The 18,084-nt window shown below is 40.3% G+C and overlaps 1 protein-coding gene and 1 pseudogene across 1 annotated transcript in view; both read right to left on the bottom strand.

Annotated features, from left to right (window-relative positions):
* Positions 1-4,550, bottom strand: part of ASB13 (ankyrin repeat and SOCS box containing 13) — a 39,283-nt gene extending 34,733 nt beyond the window's left edge. The window contains exon 1 of the mRNA XM_045858084.1: positions 4,281-4,550. Coding sequence (XP_045714040.1) covers positions 4,281-4,323 — 43 coding nt within the window. The 5' untranslated portion in view covers positions 4,324-4,550. The remainder of the gene's footprint in view (positions 1-4,280) is intronic.
* Positions 4,551-8,415: 3,865 nt separating this feature from the next.
* LOC123831133 lies at positions 8,416-13,945 on the bottom strand (annotated as a pseudogene).
* Positions 13,946-18,084: the final 4,139 nt, after the last annotated feature.

The following is an 18,084-nucleotide window of genomic DNA, read 5'->3' as shown; positions in this document are numbered from 1 at the left end:
TCTTTTCCAGTGGGTTCTGAGTGACCAATCATATGACTGCACATGTGATATTCATTGACCCCTGACTCCTGGAAGGCTACCATTTCTAGAATTGCAGGGGCTTCTATACATGGAATATAACATAAGCTTTAGAGACCCCTTTTCCTATAATTCTGTCATTTGGAACCATGCAATGAAATTCACCCCACACAGTGGGAAACTCATAAAAAGTCCCTTTTGGCATTTGACTTGCTGTAAGTACTTTTGAAAGAGGCCCAAAACTAACCAACTCACACAGAATTGTGTTGTCTTACAGCAGGATGCATGTGTCTGTGCTTGTGTTAAAAATATACTGCTTCAATTGCAACCATGATGGAACAGGTGAGATCACTCCAATCTACTTTCCAAACATCTGTTAGCCTCAGCAGGTTGAAGAGGTGATTTTAATTGACAGATAGGTTAAAATGCTTGCTCCCCAGCTCTGAGATCCGAGCAGAGGCTTAGAAGTGTTTTCTCAGCTTTTGCCTACTAGTAGTTTAATCTCCATCCACACTTACACTGGCCATGAAGGGTGATTCAGAGAATTTAAATTATCTTATCGCTTCTATAAACTCTGCTCCTTAAAATGTTGCTAGTGATTTGTGCATCTCCAAGGATCTACTTTTCAACCGTTGCTTCAATACACTGTATCAGACCACAATTTGATGCTATTTAAATCTTTAGGAAGGTAGAAACAGGAGAAGGAAAACATTCCTCCTCCCTTCTTTCTATCTGATGCTATCAGATTACACTGATTAAATTCGTGGTTGACATCAGCGCTTACCTTTGTTTCTACTTCACCAATACAAGTTGCAAAGTGAAGCTTTTAAAACCAAAACACTGTATAGTATTTTCCAAAGGTGAATCCCAGGAAGGCCAGGACCCTGCTAGCAGCCTAAGGAATAAACCAATCCAAAAGGCAAGGAGGAGAAGGGCGTGGAATTTCTCAGCCAGAATTTCACACAGCTTCAGCAGCTCCTTGAGAGTTGTGAATTTACTGAACATACAAATAATTATAAGGAAAAAACTATTTTATCCTGACTGTTTATTTAGAGACACTGCCCTTTTATATTCTAAATTCATTACCTTGCCCTTTCATGTCCCAAATTCCTTATAAGCATTAGTACGGATGGGGCAACATGAGAGTCCACTCCTAGAATTTGGAGTAAGACTATTCGTTGTCCTCCCTGCTTTCATAAAACTCTTACAGATTTGCTCAAATTTTTCAAGCTGCAATAGGCCAAGACTTCTCCTACTTCAGTGGTTCTCAACTTTATTTGCATGTTAGAATCACCTGGGGCACTTTTAAAATGCATGGTAGCCAGGCTGTACCGCACAGCAATTAAATCAGGGTCTATAGGGTGGGACCCAGGCGTGAGCATTTTTTAAAGATCCTCAGGTCATTCCAGTGTGCAGCCAAGACTGCAAATCACTGTTCAGTTATTTCTCTACTGTAGGAAAGCACTGGGTCCTGGAACCAGCTTCCCAGAGCAGCTAGCTATCCTTTCTCCTTTCCTCCAGAAGGAAAGGCCCACGACACCTACTTTTATCTACTATTCCTTAATCCCCAACTATGAAACTCCCACTCCCTCCCCATTCTCCAAGGCAGGAAAGTTATATCAAAAAGTTAAAACTCATTTGTACTGCTGTAGATGGCAGGCTCTACCATCCACAGTGACTGCCTCAGAATCCCAACAGGTGTTAAAATCATCCTAATGATTTCCTTCAGACATTTCTGTTAGCAGTATAACACAGTGCCCAGAGATTTCTCCATTAAGACTCCAATAAAGAGAGTTCTAGAATGCAGCTCTTCGTAAGGCATAAACAGAAACATGATTTGAGAAGGCTTAGAGGAAGTTGACTTCTCAGCCAGGGCACTGATTATCTAGATTTCTCAAGGTGCTTTCAGTACAATGGTATTTTTTAAAAATCAAATTCTGCAGACACAACAGAAGGATGAACTTGTATAGGTTCCAGGCATGGGGATACTCCTGACTGTGGACCCCTGAGGCAAATACATTTCTCACAGCAGGAAAGGCCATATGGTACAATGGGGAAATCGCAAGTAAAGCAACCCCAGGTCTCCTGGGAAACCCACAACAGGCATATTTGTCCACACAGTCGCAAAACCAGGCCAGCTCTTCAGGTAACCTTACAAATTTATTAGAGATGGACCTATTTGATGGGAATGGTATGAACATTTTAATGTAATACAAGCAACAACAACAAAAAAATGAAAGAGTCCACCTGGGTTTAAACAACCAAAACAACCTGGGTTTCTTCTTTCCAACTGTGTGAACTCAGTTTTGCCTTAAATTATCGATGATGATAACTGTCTAGCAGCTCTCCCAGGGCTTGTGGCTAGTGCCACATATAAACTAGGAGTTCAGTGGCTTTTACTGCTATCCCAAGAGCTGTCTCTGCTTTTTCTCCCTCCATCTCATCTCCTGAACACTGTAGACAGCAGTGAATTGTGTTTAGAGTTCTTCACTAAAGATAACTGAAGAACTAAGCAGCTCTCCTTGCTTAGAACCCAAACTCCCTAAGGATCCCTTTTATTTTCTCCCAGCCTCTTCAAAATCAGAACCTCTTGAGGACAGGTGCTGAGTATGGGGATCACTTTTTCAACTTTGCAAATAGACACTTATCTTGGGTGAATAACACTGTGTTACATTTGCTAAGTTATAAACATCAGATTCGCTTTAGGATGTGACTTGCCCTACAATCTTTGTACTTATTGACAAGACCATATTGTAAGACAGCAATCTTCACCTCTGTTAAGTGTTACTTTAGAAACTGGAAAACTTATATGTTTTGGTTGGAGTTCACCACTAGAATTTGAGATCCAAATGTCAAAATAAGCCCTACAATGGGCCTGTACTTCTGCTGGGACAGCAGTGTTATTTGGGATTCAACAAATTCAGCTTATTCATTAGTTTTGAAATAGAAGTGTCAGCAGGACCTATCTTGAAGAAATATATTAGAACAGTCAAAAAATAGTCACAAACTCCAGAAACTGTGTGTCCATTAGTTTAGAATGTCACATTCCTTAAGTCACACTCCTTAGTCAGAGTTTCCAAAAGTCACATTCCTTAAACTCTGCAAAAAAAAAAAAAAAACCCCTCAGAAGTTACGCTGTGCTATTGAATGCTCTACATGAACCAAAATGTGTTTAAAGAGGTTTCCATGATTAGCTGTTTCTTGCTTATTTAATTGATCCAACAAATGTGGATCACATTGGCAGGGTCAAAGTCTTGTGTCTGCCTGGGGCAGAATGTCAAGTAAAAACAGATGTTTATTAAATGATTTTGACTGAGTTGAAGGGGGTTCTTTTGCAAAATCAAAACACATTTGCCTTACTATGACTGCAGTTCCTCTTAAGCTAAATTTACCTTCAGGACTTCTCACTTTTACTCCCACTATTGTTTTTACCAGTGTAGAAATACTTTAGATTTTGTTTTCTTTCCAGGCTTTCAAAGTGCTTTCACGGTTCATTTTATTTGCCATAGACTTACTAAACAGGCAGGAAAGTTTGCTCCTGGAAACAATGTCCCTTTGCCCTCAAACCCATTTCATTCTGGGGTAGCCCAAATGGTAAAGAAGAACCAGTAAAGAACCAAGATTTCATTTTTTACACAGTGTGACAATGTCATAAGGGCACATCCTCCTTCTGGAACTGATTCCTTCTGTCACACCTGCGTGTGTGTGTGGTGGGGGGTGCTCATGACACTGCGGCACTGCCTTCTCACAGGCGCCTGGAAGACGTTCCAGCTCCCGCCTTGGGCTTGTACCCCTGCTGCGTTACAAATGGTCCCTCCTGTGCATTACCTACGTTCTCCTTCAACTTGGCGATGACTACCCACCCCACTCCACCCCCATCCGCATCGTCCTCAAGGGTGCCAGAGCTCTGGTGGTGGGTCTGCCGTTCGGAAGTCCCACTAGTGTCGCGTCATTATTATGACCAATACTGGGACGCGCTGGCGGGGGACGGGGGTGGGGCACAGAAACCATCACGTCTGAAAGCAGGGGATCACCGAACCCTCCTCCTTTAAGGACATAGCCCCTCAACCAGGGCCCACCAAACAGCCCCTGACGACACTTGCGAAGGGCGCATCAACAATCACAAAGCCAATGTCATCAGATGCACCTCTTCAGTCCCCCAAAGCCCACTCTGGCGGTCCTCGCTCTTCTGCCAGCCCTCGGGCTCCGCAATCCCTGTATCGCAGCCCCGCGGCCACACCACCGCGGCGCCCTGCACGTACCCACGTCGCCCAGGAAGCAGGCGTCAGCGATCGGGGGCTCCATGCCGCTGGCTTCCAGGCGCCCCCAGCTGCGTATCCCCACGACTCTCGATGCTGGGGACTAGGGCCTCTGGCCGAGAGGGCCGCGAGCGCCGGGATTTGTAGTTCCCCGGTGGTGGTGGCGGCGCGCCTCGCGGGACTCGGGGCCAGCGCCGCGTCGTGGTCATCTGCGTCCAACTCCGAGTCGCTGCCGCCACGATCTGCTGGGCAAAACCGTCCGAGTGCAAAATGTGTCCAGGTGCAAAACGTGCCGGTGTATCCATTTGCAGAGCGTGTCCATGTGTCCAAGTGCAAAATATGTGCCGTGTGCAAAATATGTGTGCACGTGTCCATGTGCAAAACGTGTCCAGCTGCTAAAACTTGCTACCATCCTTTGTACTGATCGCACTCAGCAAAACTCCAGAGTTTCTCCATGTTTTAATTTTAATAATGAACTTCCTACTGGCTCTGACATATTGTTTCTTTCATTTTTTGAGAGGAAGACCTAAATTCCAAATCGTTCACATGCATTAAAAATATACACACATACACACACGCCTTTCCAAGTCTCATGACAGAAATGAATAACCTGTTTCCGAATGACTCCAAGTTGACAGTTGGGTAAGGCTGCTTTTTTTTTTCTTTGTTCTTTTTTAATCCACCCTGACCTGACCTAAGCCTAAATGTGTAAGTTAGTTTGGACTGGAAAGTAAAAATATCAGGAATTGTCCTGCCTGGAAACAGCATAAGGACAAGCAGAGAGTAGAACGTTTGACGCGTCACGCGGGCAGAGGCTTCCCCACAGCGCCTGAATGTCCGTCCAGTCCAGAAAAACAGGCACTGTTTTTAACAGGGGTTTGAGCTCTGTCAGAATCCATAGCTGCTGGGAACTGAGAACCCCAGGCCTAGGAATGACATATCATGCCTATCAGCAGTGGGTTTTTGCACCGTTTTTGCCACTTGTCTACCAAAATTAGGCTCTTGAATTTTCTTTGCAAGTTTCTTTACTAAATGTGGTACATTTTTTTATTTAATACATTTGGGATGTTATGTTTTCCACATGACAATACCATGTGCTGGTACATTTGTATTTTCTTCAATATTTCTTTCCTGACAAAGCATCTAGATCTGAGTATAGATCATGTGTTTATATATATACATATGTATATACACACATATATCAGCTCTGACCAGTGTGGCATGGTTTGTTGGGTGTTGTCCTGCCTGTTTGATTCCTGGTGGGGACACATGCCTGGGTTGTGGGTTCAGTCCCCAGCCAGGATGAGGCACACATCAATACTTCTCTCCTGCATCGATGTTTCTCTCCCTCTCTTTATCCCTCGCTTCTCCTCTCTCTAAAATAAATAAATAAAATCCTTTAAATTTTTTATTAAAAAATACATATTTATTTATATTTTCATACTTAAAGCTATATATGTATGCATGCAAGTATTTGCTAAAATATTACAGAGCAAATATTTCTTATTAGTTTATTATGTTGTAATTTTCCTTCATTCTGTTGCTCAGTTCGATAGTTAATTGCAGATAAGCTTGTTAAAGTTTTTATGTATTCAGAAATATATTATCAAAGTGTTTCCCCTTTGTGTAGTATTCAGAGTGTATTTCCCCACCAAGAGTCAGAATATGTATATTACTCTGTTTTGTTGTTATTAAGTCTTTTATCCATCTGAAATTTGTTGCAATGTATAGTATCTAAATTAATTTTTTATCTAAACTAGTAGTTTGTCTAATTTTCTGTTAAGCTCCTTTTATTGCATATTAGTTTCTTTTTTTTTTTGTTAAGATATAATTGACCTATAACATATTAGTTTCAGGTATACAACATAGTGACTCCATATTTGTATATATTTTAAAATGGTCACCACTATAAATCCAATTAACATTCGTCACCCACACATCATTACAAATTTTTTTCTTATGATGAGAACTTTTTAGATCTACTTTCTTAGCAACTGTCAGTATTTAATACAGTACTATTACTCATTGTACTGTACATTACATCCCCATGACCTATTTTGTAACTGGAAGTTTCTACCTTTTGGCCACCTTCATCCACTTTGCACCTCCCACCACTGACTGTCATCAATTGGTTCTCTGAATCTATTAGTTCATTTTTTCATTTTGTCTTGTTTTGTTTTGGATTCCACATATAAGTGAGACCATATGGTATTTGTCCTTATCTGCTTATTTCACTTAGTATATAATGTCCTCAAGATCTCTCCAAGTTGTCACAATTATAAGATTTTCTTCTTTTTATGTATGAATAATATTCCAGTGTAGAGTGTGTGTGTGCATGTGTGTATCACATTTTGTTTATCCATCCATTGATGGACACATAGGTTGCTTCCATGCCTTGACTGTTAATAATAATGCTGCATTATCTCCAGATGAACATGGAGATGCATATATCTCAACAAGTTTAAGTGTTTTCATTTACTTTGGATAAATACCAAGAAATGGAATTGCTGGGTCATATGGTAGTTTAATTTTAAGCTTTTTGAGAAACATTCACACTGTTTTTCATAGTGGCTGCACCAATTTACATTCTCACCAACAGTGTACAAGGGTTCCTTTCTCTTCAATGTCTTACTGTTGTTTTGCAGTAAGTTTTTAAATTTAGAAGTGTGAGTTCCCCTACTTTACAGTTCTTTTTCAGAACTGTTTTTTTGGATATTCTGGGTCCCTTGTAATTTCGTATGAACTACAGAATTAGCTTTTCAATTTCTACCAAGTTATTTGGGAATATGATAGAGATTGTACATAATCTGTAGATCAGTTTGGTGAGTATTGCCATTTTAACAATGTTAAATCTTCTGATCCAAGATGAGATGGTTTCCCAGTTATTTATATTTCTTTAATTTTTTTCAACAATGTTTTGTAGTTTTGAGTGGATACATTTTGTTATATTTACTCCTAACTATTCTATTCTTCTAGCTGTCCTAAGTGGAATTGTTTCCTTAGTTTTATCTTCAGATTACTCATGTAAGTATGTACAAATACTATTGATTTCTGTATATTTGTCTTGTATGCTGCAAGCATGCTGATCTCATTTATTACAGTTAGTAGTTTTTTACTTCATTCCTTAGAATTTTCTATATACCAGATCATGTCATCTGAAAATAGAGATAGTTTTACTTCTTCCTCTTTTTTTGCTGAGAAAAGGGATGTTTTATTACTGTGACTTGACCATAAATTATAATTATTATCATTTATGAAAGTTACATAAATGTAGGCTGATCATCTTTAAAGTCGTAAAAAGCCAAATATAAAGCACAGAAAATAAATTTGATTGACAAATGTACTGACATAATTCTTTTACATGTTATGTGAAATCCTAGGAAGAATCATTGCAATAATTATTCAAAGTAATGTTAAAGGTAACAAAAGAGATGTTTGGTCTTAAATGTAAATTTAAATGTATAGTGTCTACAGTAATAGATCAGAGCTAAAGTATATTTGCAATTTCTAACAGAAAAAAATTAGTCTGCATATACTCTGTATTCTTCAATGAAATAAGAAACAGATCAAGGATGAACCAGGCCACCTTTTAAAGATAATTTTTCAGGGTAGTTAAAATGAGTAATGATAAAGCTCTACACATACAATTAAATTGTTATACTAGAAACAGTAAAGGAGACCCTTGAACAATGCAGGAGTTAGGGGCACCAAACCCATGAGCAGTGGAGAATCCCTGTATGCCCTGGCTGGGGTGCTCCGTTAGTTGGAGCCTCCTCCCCTACACCTAAAGGGTTAGGGTTCCATCGCTGCTCAGGGGCCAGGCGCTCTCTCCCTTCCTCTCACTCTAAAATCAATAAGCTTATCCTCTGATGAGAATTTAAAAAGAAAAAAAAACACATATAACTTCAGTTGACTTTCCACATTCCTGGATTCTCAAACTTGGATAGGAAATACTGTTTTGGTCCAAGGTTTGTTGAATCTGTGCCTATACAACTTAAAAATATAAAGGGCCAACTGTGTTGGATCTGGCCAGTTCAAACCCATGTTGTTCAAGGATTAGCTGTATTTTTATTTGTAAAGTTTGCAAACCAAAATGTTACAAATAATAAAACATCAGTATTGGTGGGAATACCAAATATTATTTAACAACTGCCACTATGTGTTTCTTCTCTGACATGATTAGCACAGATGTAAGCTTGCTATGTTTGAGACATTCACTTCCTTTAGTCGACAAGCTTCTTTCATAACGTGCTGTTCTTGAATCTAGCTGTAGATAGATTTTGGTGGATGTTGGTGAAGAGAGATACATTTCATATGACAATGATGTTCAAATTTCTTCTTCAACTCTGATATAATCTTTGGCTGCCTTTTCTCGTGATGTAAGCACACCCAGTTTTTCAGAAGCATTAGCTTTCCATAGATGAATTTTCGTTTCACAGATCCACACATAATGTATTGTACTTACTACCAGAAGTCCATTTTACACAGATAACATGTTGCAATCTCTTTGTGTGATATACTTCCCTGCTTCTACTTTTGTCCACAGGACAGATTTGAATATATTTATCAAAACTAGTGGACCAAACTCTTGCCCAGAGGGAGAGCAATCCACATCAAACACCACAGATACATCATCCGTATGCACCATTACAGGAGTGTCTAGTGTACCCACATCAAAAGTTTATAAGTTGTAATCTTCATTTGGTACAATAAAATGAGAGCTTCCATAGGGTTTCAACGAATTGTATTTGTTCTCATATCTAAGATTTCCATTTCAAAGGAGTAGCTTGCTTCATATCATATAGCATTTACTATATTCCTGTCAGAAGCACAACTTCCCAAGAGAAATGTCTCAATTGGGTTAAATTTAACACAACTTATATTGTCAAATCCCCAGGTCATTAAACATATAGAACTGATTCCTTGTCCATCTCAAACATCTCATTGCTGTCCACATGTGGCAAAAATAACTTTGTTCTAGTGTGATCAATTCCTGTGTGCACTGTCTTTCCTAATATTCAATGCAATGGTACTTCCTCTTCTCTGAAGCCTGGTCCATCCATTTTCCACTGCTTCACAGTTTTGTCATCACCAACAGTAAAAAAAAAAGTACACCCACAGAAATAAGTACATTTTCCTCATAAAAAAAACCTTTATGTGTTTGTATTGTACAGATGTAGTTTCGTTTGATCAAGTTCCAGATTCTAACCTTTTCATCACATGCCCCAAAAAGGACATTTGTCAGGCTCTTTGGATGCTTTGTCCAAGCAGTTGATTCCATCTTGGTGACCACCCAGAGAGGCAAGAAATGATTTTGCAAATGCCTGTTCCAGTTTGGTAGCAATAGCCACATGGCCATGTGACTTTTGTTTTGTATCCTATTGATATGATTTATTACATTAGTTGATTTTTTGATGCTAAATTCACCTGGTATTTCTGGAACAAAACCCACTTGTTCATGGTGTATAATTCTTTTTACATGTTGCTGGATTTAGTTTGCTAGTATTTTGTTGAGAATTTTTACATTAATATTCATAAGAGATATGTCTGTAGTTTTCCTTTCTTGTCATTATTTTGTCTTTTTTTATTGTATCAGGATAACATTGACCTTATAAATGAGTTGGGACATGTTTGTTCTTCTTTGATTTTTTGGAAAAGCTTGTGAATAATTTATAGTTATTCTTCTTTAAATGTTTGCTATGATTCAATAGGGAAGGCCTCTGTCTGGGCTTTTCTTTGTTGGTGTGTTTTAAATTGCTAATTCAATCTCTTCACTTGCTAGAGTTCCGCTCAGGTTGTTTATTTCTTCTTGAGTCAGTTTTCAGTAGCTTTTTGGTACTTCTAGGTATTCACCCAATTTATCTAATTTGTTGGCACACAGTTATTTATTACTCCTTTATAACCCTTTTTATTTCTGTAAAGTTCATATTGACGTTCCCTCTTTCATATCTGATTCTAGTTATTTGAGCCTTCCCTTTTTTGTGTGTGTGCCAGTCTAACTAAAGTTTTGTCAATATTTTCAAAAAACCAAATTTGAACTCATTGATTTTCCTCTATTGTTATTCTGTACTCTATTCCCTTAATTTCTTTGCTAATATTTATTATTTCTATGTTACTGCTTGTTTGACATTTAGTTTTCCCATCTTTTAAGAGTTTCTTAAGGTGGGGGTTAGATTATTCATTTGAGTGTTTCCTTCTAGAAGAGTTTCTAAAAACTTTCTAAAGTTGGAGGACTTCTGGCAAGATGGAGGCATAGGTGGACACACCGTACCTGCATGCACAACCAAGATTAGAACAACAATTTAGAGCCAGAATAACACCCAGAACTGATAGAGAATTTATCTGAATGGAAGTCAGACAGCCAAGAAGTTGAAGTAGACCCATTCATCCAGACCGGTAGGAGGGGCTGAGAGGAGGAGTGGGCATGGGTTGCAGTGCAAAGAGATCGGGGAGAACTGGGCGCATAAAGCAACCAGGAGCGTGTAAGCCTTCTGGGACGCAGTGGTGGACCCTGAGTACGCAAGCAGCGGCTGGCAGACCCAGTGAGGCGGCATTGTGGACCAGGGCAGAGCGCGCAACCCAGGATCCCAGAGAAGGGACTGAGATCCCAGGAGAATGGAACTACCGCCATTGTTCCCTCCCGTCCCCGCTCCCGCCCCCGCCCCCACATATAACGTCACAATCTAGTGACTGGGGTGCCCAGCCCCGGTGAACACCTGAGGCTCTGCCCCTCACTGTAACAAGAGCGACCAGACCGGGGTGGGGGGGAGGGAGGAGAGAGAGAGAGAGACATGTCTCGAACAGAAAAACAGATCAGTCCCCCAGGACTCATCCTTTTGAGCGACCAAGAAATAGCCAATCTATCAGATGCACAGTTCAAAACACTGGTGATCAGGAAGCTCACGGAATTGGTTGATTTTGGGCACAAATTACATGAAAAAATTCAGGTTACCATAAAAGAGATGAAGGAAGATGCATGGAGAGCCAATAGTGAAGGGAAGGAAACTGGGACTCAAAACAATAGAGTGGACCAGAAGGAACAAAAAAACAACCAAGCAGGAAAGAAGGAAGAAATAAGAATTCAAAAAAAATGAGGAGAAGTTTAGGAACCTCCAGGACATCTTTAAACATTCCAACATCTGAATTATAGGGGTACCAGAAGGGGAAGAGGAAAAGCAACAGATTGAGCACTTATTTGAACAAATAATAAAGGAGAACTTCCCCACTCTGGCAAAGGAAATAGACTTCCAGGAAATCCAGGAAGCTCAGAGAGCCCCAAAGAAGCTGGACCCAAGAAGAAACACACCAAGGCACATCATAATTACATTAGCCAAGGTAAAAAATGAAGGAGAGAATCCTAGAAGCAGCAAGAGATAAGGGGACAGTAACCTACAAAGGAGTTCCCATCAGACTGTCAGCTGATTTCTCCAAAGAGACCTTACAGGCAAGAAGGGGCTGGAAAGAAATATTCCAAGTCATGAAAGACAAGGACCTACATCCCAGATTGCTCTATCCAGCAAAGCTCTCATTTGGAATGGAAGGACAGATAAAGTGCTTCTCAGATAAGGTCAAGTTAAAGGAGTTTATCATCACCAAGCCCTTATTTTATGAAATGTTAAAGGGACTTATCTAAGAAAAGAAGATTAAAAAAAACATGTATAGTAAAAGGACAGCAAACTCACAATTATTAACAACCACACCTAAAGCAAAATCAAAAGAAACTAAGCAAACAACTAGAACAGGAACAGAACCACAGAAATGGAGATCACATGGAGGGTTAGTAACAGGGGAGTGGGAGGAAGAGAGAGGGGGAAAAGGTACAGAGAATAAGTAGCATAGAATGTAGGTTGAAAATAGATAGGGGGAGGGAAAGAATAGTATGGGAAATGCAGAAGCTAAAGAAATTATAAGTATGACACATGGACATGACTAAAGGGGGGGATATGGGTGGGAGAGGGTGTACAGGGTGGAGGGGAGTGAAGGGGGAAAATAGGACAACTGTAATAGCACAATCAATAAAATATATTTTAAAAAACTTTCTAAAGTTTTTCTTTCTAAAAGTTTTTATCCTCATCCAGGTATATGTTCATTGATTCCAGAGAGAGAGGAAAGGTGCGGGGGTGGGGGGGGAACATTGATGTGACAGAGAAACATCAATTCATTGCCTTCCATACACACCCCAACCAGGGATCAAAACCACAATCTAGGCAAGTGCCCTGACTGGGAATTGAACCCACAGCCTTTTGGTGTATGGGACAATGCTCCAACCAACTGAGCCAATCAGCCAGGGCAAGTTTTTCTTTTTTCTTAATATAGGCATTTACAGGTACAAATTTTCCTTTAAACATTTCTTTAGCTATGCCCCATAGGTTTTGGCATTTAGTATCTTAACTTTCACTCAATTAAAAGTATGTTTTTAATCCTTTTGATTTATTTTTAATCCATCAGATACTTAGGATTGTGTTAGCTTACACATATTTGTAAGTTTATTAATTTTTTCTAGGTATTGATTGCTAATTTTATTCCGTTGTAGTCAGAGAAACACACTGAATTTATTGAGGTTTTCTTAATGACCTGGTATATAGTAGTCTACTCTATAGAATGTTTCATGTACACATGAGAAGAACGTATATTCTGTTGTCAAGTGGAGTGTTCTATAGAGGTTTGTTAGGTTTAGTTATGATCTCCTATTTAGTTATTTTACCCATAATTAAAAGTGAAGTATTAAAATCTCCATCAAGTATTGTATTTATCTCTCCCTTTATTTCTGCAGTTTTTGCTTCATGTGTTTTGGACTTCTGTTATTTCTGTTTATAATTGTTATAAACCCCTATGAATTAGCCCTTTTATCATTATAAATTTTTCCTTTATCTCTAATATTTTTTGTTTTAGAGCCTATTTTGTCTTATATTAGTACAGCTATTTTAACTTTCTTATGAATCCTATTGCATAATAAATCTCTTTTCATCTAATTACATTTGATATATTTACATCTTTGAATACAAAGTGTATCTCCTGCAAGCCCATTGAGGGTAGTGCCCACAAGCATGTGGGGGAGGTAGCACTGGCACTTCTTCCCCTTCCCAAAGTAATGTGGACTGAGCTTGAAGAGGAGACAGGATTTGCTCCCGCCATGCAATGTAGCAACAGATCTCAGAAACCATCTTGTTCCTGGACAAAAGCTTTCCCAGGAGACACAGTCTGAAAGTGCTGGCTCTGGTGGGTACTCTGGTCCCCCCAGGAAACTGAACTCAACATAATAGGGCTGGCCAAGTGATTCAAGAGGTGGGGGAAGGGCTCCACCTGTGCACTGGAGGTGGGGGAAATAGGCTCTCTTTCTAAAGCCACACAATTTAGTCACTGTCTGAGTCTCTGCCAAAATCCCCCCCAGAAAACAAGAGCCCCTAAAGTCACTGCTGAGTGCAGCCAACAGACCCTTCTGTAGGAACTGAGTACAGCAGCGTGACGTCACCAGCAGTGAGAGACAGGGCAGTGCACTTCCATGTTGGTACTGTAACAATGGAAGTGCTCATCCTTGGGAAGGTGTTATCTGTGTATCCCAGGCAAATTGAACCACCACTGATTTTCACCATCAGAAGCTTTGCAGGCTCCTCTTCCTGCCTTTGTTGCTCTGGTTTGGGGATCCCTGCATGGGGTTGACACTCCATGCTCCTAAGGAGGGAGGTAGTTTTGCAGCTGAAGTATCTCTCCCACTTCTGAGTCACCACTGAACCTGGGTGCAGGGAACAACCCTTTCCATGCCTCCACCTTTCTTACCAGTCTCTGTATGGCTTCTTCTGTACATCCTTGGTGATTTTATTTCAGTTCAGCTACCCCTCAGTTGTTATTCAGATTGCTTGCTCTATAATTTAGCTGTAAATCTGGTTTGGGGCCAAAATTGGGTGAATGTAGCTCTGCAGCCATCTTGAAATCTTGATGTTTTTAATAATGTATGTTTATTGATATTTTCCATCTGATGTGACATTGTCATCATAACTTCCTTTACTTCTTTAGACTTTCCTTTAGTTTGTTGAACATATTTATAAAGGTTATTTTGAAGCTTTTCTGTGATAAATACAACATTAAACACTCTCACAGGAGTTTCTTTATTTTCTTTTTTTAAATAAATATTTTATTGTTGTTCTATTATAGTAGTCCCAATTTTTCCCCTTTGCTTTCCTACACCCCACCACAGACAGTCCCCACCCTATTGTCCATGTCTATAGGTCATTCATATGTGTTCTTTGACTAGTCCCTTCCCCTTTTTCCTACTCTTATCCCCTACCCCTTCCCTCTGGTCACTGTCAGTCTGTTCCTTGTTTCCATGCCTCTGTTTCTATTTTGCTGGGTTTTTTTGTTCATTAGGTTCCTCTTACAGATACGATCATATGATATTTGTCTTTCACTGCCTGGCTTATTTCACTTAACATATTTTCCAGTTCCATCCATGCTTTTGTGAAAGGTAGGAGTTCCTTCTTTCTTTATGCTGCATAATATTCCATTGTGTAAATATGCCACAGTTTTTTTGATCCACTCATTTACTGATGGGCACATAGGCTGTTTCCAGCATTTGGTTATTGTAAATAATACTGCTATGAACATTGGAGTGCATAAGTCCTTTTGAATTGGTGTTTCAGGATTCCCAGCAGTGGAATTGCTGGGTCAAAAGGCAGTTCTATTTTTAGTTTGTTGAGGAAATTCCATACTGTTTTCCACAGTGGCCAGACCAGTCTGCATTCCCACCAACAGTGCACTAGGGTTCCGTTTTCTCCACAACCTCGCCAGGACTTGTTGTTTGTTGATAGTGATGGCCATTCTGATTAGTGTGAGTTTGTCTCTCGTGGTTTTGATTTGCATGTCTCTTATGACTAGTGATGTTGAGCATCCTTTCATACATCTCTGGGTCTGCTGTGTGTCCTTCATAGGAGTTTGTGTTGCATTCTTTTTTCTCAGTGTATGGGTCATAGCTTACTATTTCCTTGTATGCCTCATAATTTTTGGTTGGAAAGTGGACATTTTAGATAGTAAATTACCCTAACTCTGTGTACTGGTCTCCCCTCCCTTCTGGACTTGTTAGTTATTACTTTATTTATACCTATTTAGTTACCAGCTTGATTATTTTAGTGGTATCTATTTCCCCATAGATACAGTACTGAGTTTCTGTTGTTTCTTCTCAGGGAGGCACAGCTTTGGAGCCACAGTCACCCTGGTATGACAGTTGTTTTGGTAGAGGTTTGGGCTGCTGGTTGGATTCCTATTTGTTCTACATATGTTTATCCTGAGGGCCCAGGCTGGAGGGGTAATGGCCATATGAGACATGGTTTCCTCATGTGCATCATCTGAGCTCAAGAGCCAAATCAAACTATACCAGCACCTTAAGACTCCTGTTCATATCATCTCTGCTCACATTCTAACAGGCAAAAAAATTCACATGGCTGAGAACAATATCTCAGTAGAGATATCTATTGAGGTAGATATCTCAGGGTAGAGAAGGAAACTTTGCCAACAGTGGAAGGGGGAAGAGAATAAAAATCTAAATTATCATATCCATCATGTCAGCATGGTATACACCTAACAGTAATGATGTATGTGTGCACCAAGAGACATGAATAAGAATGTGCAAACAGAATTATTCATAGCTGCCAAGAACTAAAAATAACCCAAATGTCTATCAATGGTACAATGGGTACAGAAAATATGCTGCACCCATACCTACATATACAGATTTCCCCAATTATCTCAAAGTAGTGTTCCTTATGAAGCATTTCTTAAGCTGAAATAGCAAAAAGTAAAGAGTGTTCTCTGCTTTCCAAAACATCACGTTATTTCATTCTGCTACATTAGTACACCAATGGTTTTTATTTGTAGTAAAGACAGGTACTAATGTAAGTCTTTCATAAAAATGAAGTGGCACCATGCAAACTTTCTGAAAGTGAGGGATACCTGTATGACAATGAAAATGAAAGAATAAGTACACATGAAATCATGAGTCTCACAATTAAATCCAAAGAAATCAGGCACAAAATCACTCAATTTATATAAATTTCAAACTGTTACAGAACAAGGCCAAGGGGGTACAATATACTATTACTGAAAGTACCCCCACTATGTTAGCATTGTCCACCACCAGAGAAAAGATGTCTCTAAATGCTAGAGATTTGTGAAAAGGAAAGGAAATGTTTATTTAAAGCTATACAGACTTAAAGTAGTGACCTAATGTCTTCATTAAAATATTAAAGTGTTTTAGGATACCCACAGATGCACACAGTCCTTCCTTCTCCCTCTGCCCTAATCTGGGGTACCATATATCAGGAAAAAAGATAGATTCACACTCCCAACACCATCAGCTGTGTCATCTGCCAGGATTAAGCTGAGTGGTTCTCCTCTGCAAAGCTTCGTGGTTCTCCCCTCCACCAAAGTTGCAGGGGTCTGCGCTCTGGCAAAACCAAGTGGTTCTCTCTCCACCAAAGCTGCGAAGGTCCCCACTCTGGCCAAAGCTGCGTGATTCTATCTTCTTAATGGCTGTCACGTCTGGGTTTAAATCCCCAAGCCAATCTTCCCCATTTCTGACCCCTCCCACAATCGGCTACTCTTGCCAGCACTCCCATATCCTCCCAGCTTTACTGGGCTGCTGTAGTGAGTCTGGGGAGGCGTGGCCTCATGGCGTGGAGCCAGTCATCTCCAAGCTCTCACACAGGCGCTGTAAACAGGAGTAGTTGCCTCTCAGTTATGTCTTGGGTGGAAGTCAATTATATCCCCCTGGCTCAAAACATGGCCACAGCTATTTAACATACCTATGAAACCAGTTAAATGTTATAGATATGTTAAATGATCATGCCAGAGGTTAGCTGCAAAGCTGTTGCTATGCAAAACAGCTCTCAATGGCCCTGCTCCATGTGTCCTTTCCCCCAACTCACACCTGTGGGGGAAAGGGGTGAGGACATCCTAATATTTCCTGGGCACCTTGAGTTCTGGACCCCATGCCAAATCCCTATTTGCCCCCACCCCCTTGGCTGCACCCTGTTACAAAACCGCTAAATGATGAAGTTTAGGGATGGTCATTGGTGCCAATTCCATGCCAACAGGAATCCCCAATTTGAGGTGCAGTGAAGAAAGAACCTTTATTCCATGAAAAACAGCTCAATTGTGGTACAGTGCAGCTATCAGGCAGCCCTGGAGCCAGGCATCTCTCCAGCTAGACAGCTCTGTTCTGCTCCTTCATGGTTTGCCCTGCTCCTCACTGTTCTGCTCTGCTTGGACAAAGATGTTCCATGTTTCAGCTCAGCCAAGGAAAGGGAGAGTGCATTTCTCGAGCCAGAGAGGACCTAACTTTTACAGACACATTGGTCCCTGATTGATCTGTCATTATGCAAATGAGAACTCCAAATCTTTGCAGTTTGATTGGTTCAAAAGGCACTGTCCCGATTCGTCAGAATACAGTCATTTTGGTTGATGGGTGAAAAAACTGATGGAGATACAGCTGCACCAGCTCCAGATGGATGGGGAAGCCACAGTGTTGGTTGAAATAGCATTCCAGGAATTCCTTCCTATGAGCTAGCTCAGATGGCATAAATAGTGCAAGCAAGCATTTCAGTCCAGTGGCAGGTAGTTCAGCGCAAGCTTCTCCCTGAAGTGCAGTTTGAGTGAGAGGCGCCTGTGTAGGCACCTGTGTAGAAATGGCTGCTTGGCGCTTTTTTTTTTTTTTTGTCTTTTTCTCAAATTTGAACCCAGTTAAGAAACCAGGAGCCCTTTTCAGTAGGTACCTTCTTTCTCAGGGCCCACAAAACCTATTAAGAAAAGTAAAGAA

This window comes from Phyllostomus hastatus, unplaced genomic scaffold, assembly GCF_019186645.2.
Source record: "Phyllostomus hastatus isolate PE091 unplaced genomic scaffold, TTU_PhHast_1.1 phas_scaffold_1674, whole genome shotgun sequence".
NCBI lineage: Eukaryota > Metazoa > Chordata > Mammalia > Chiroptera > Phyllostomidae > Phyllostomus > Phyllostomus hastatus.
This window is presented reverse-complemented; position numbering and strand designations above follow the sequence as displayed.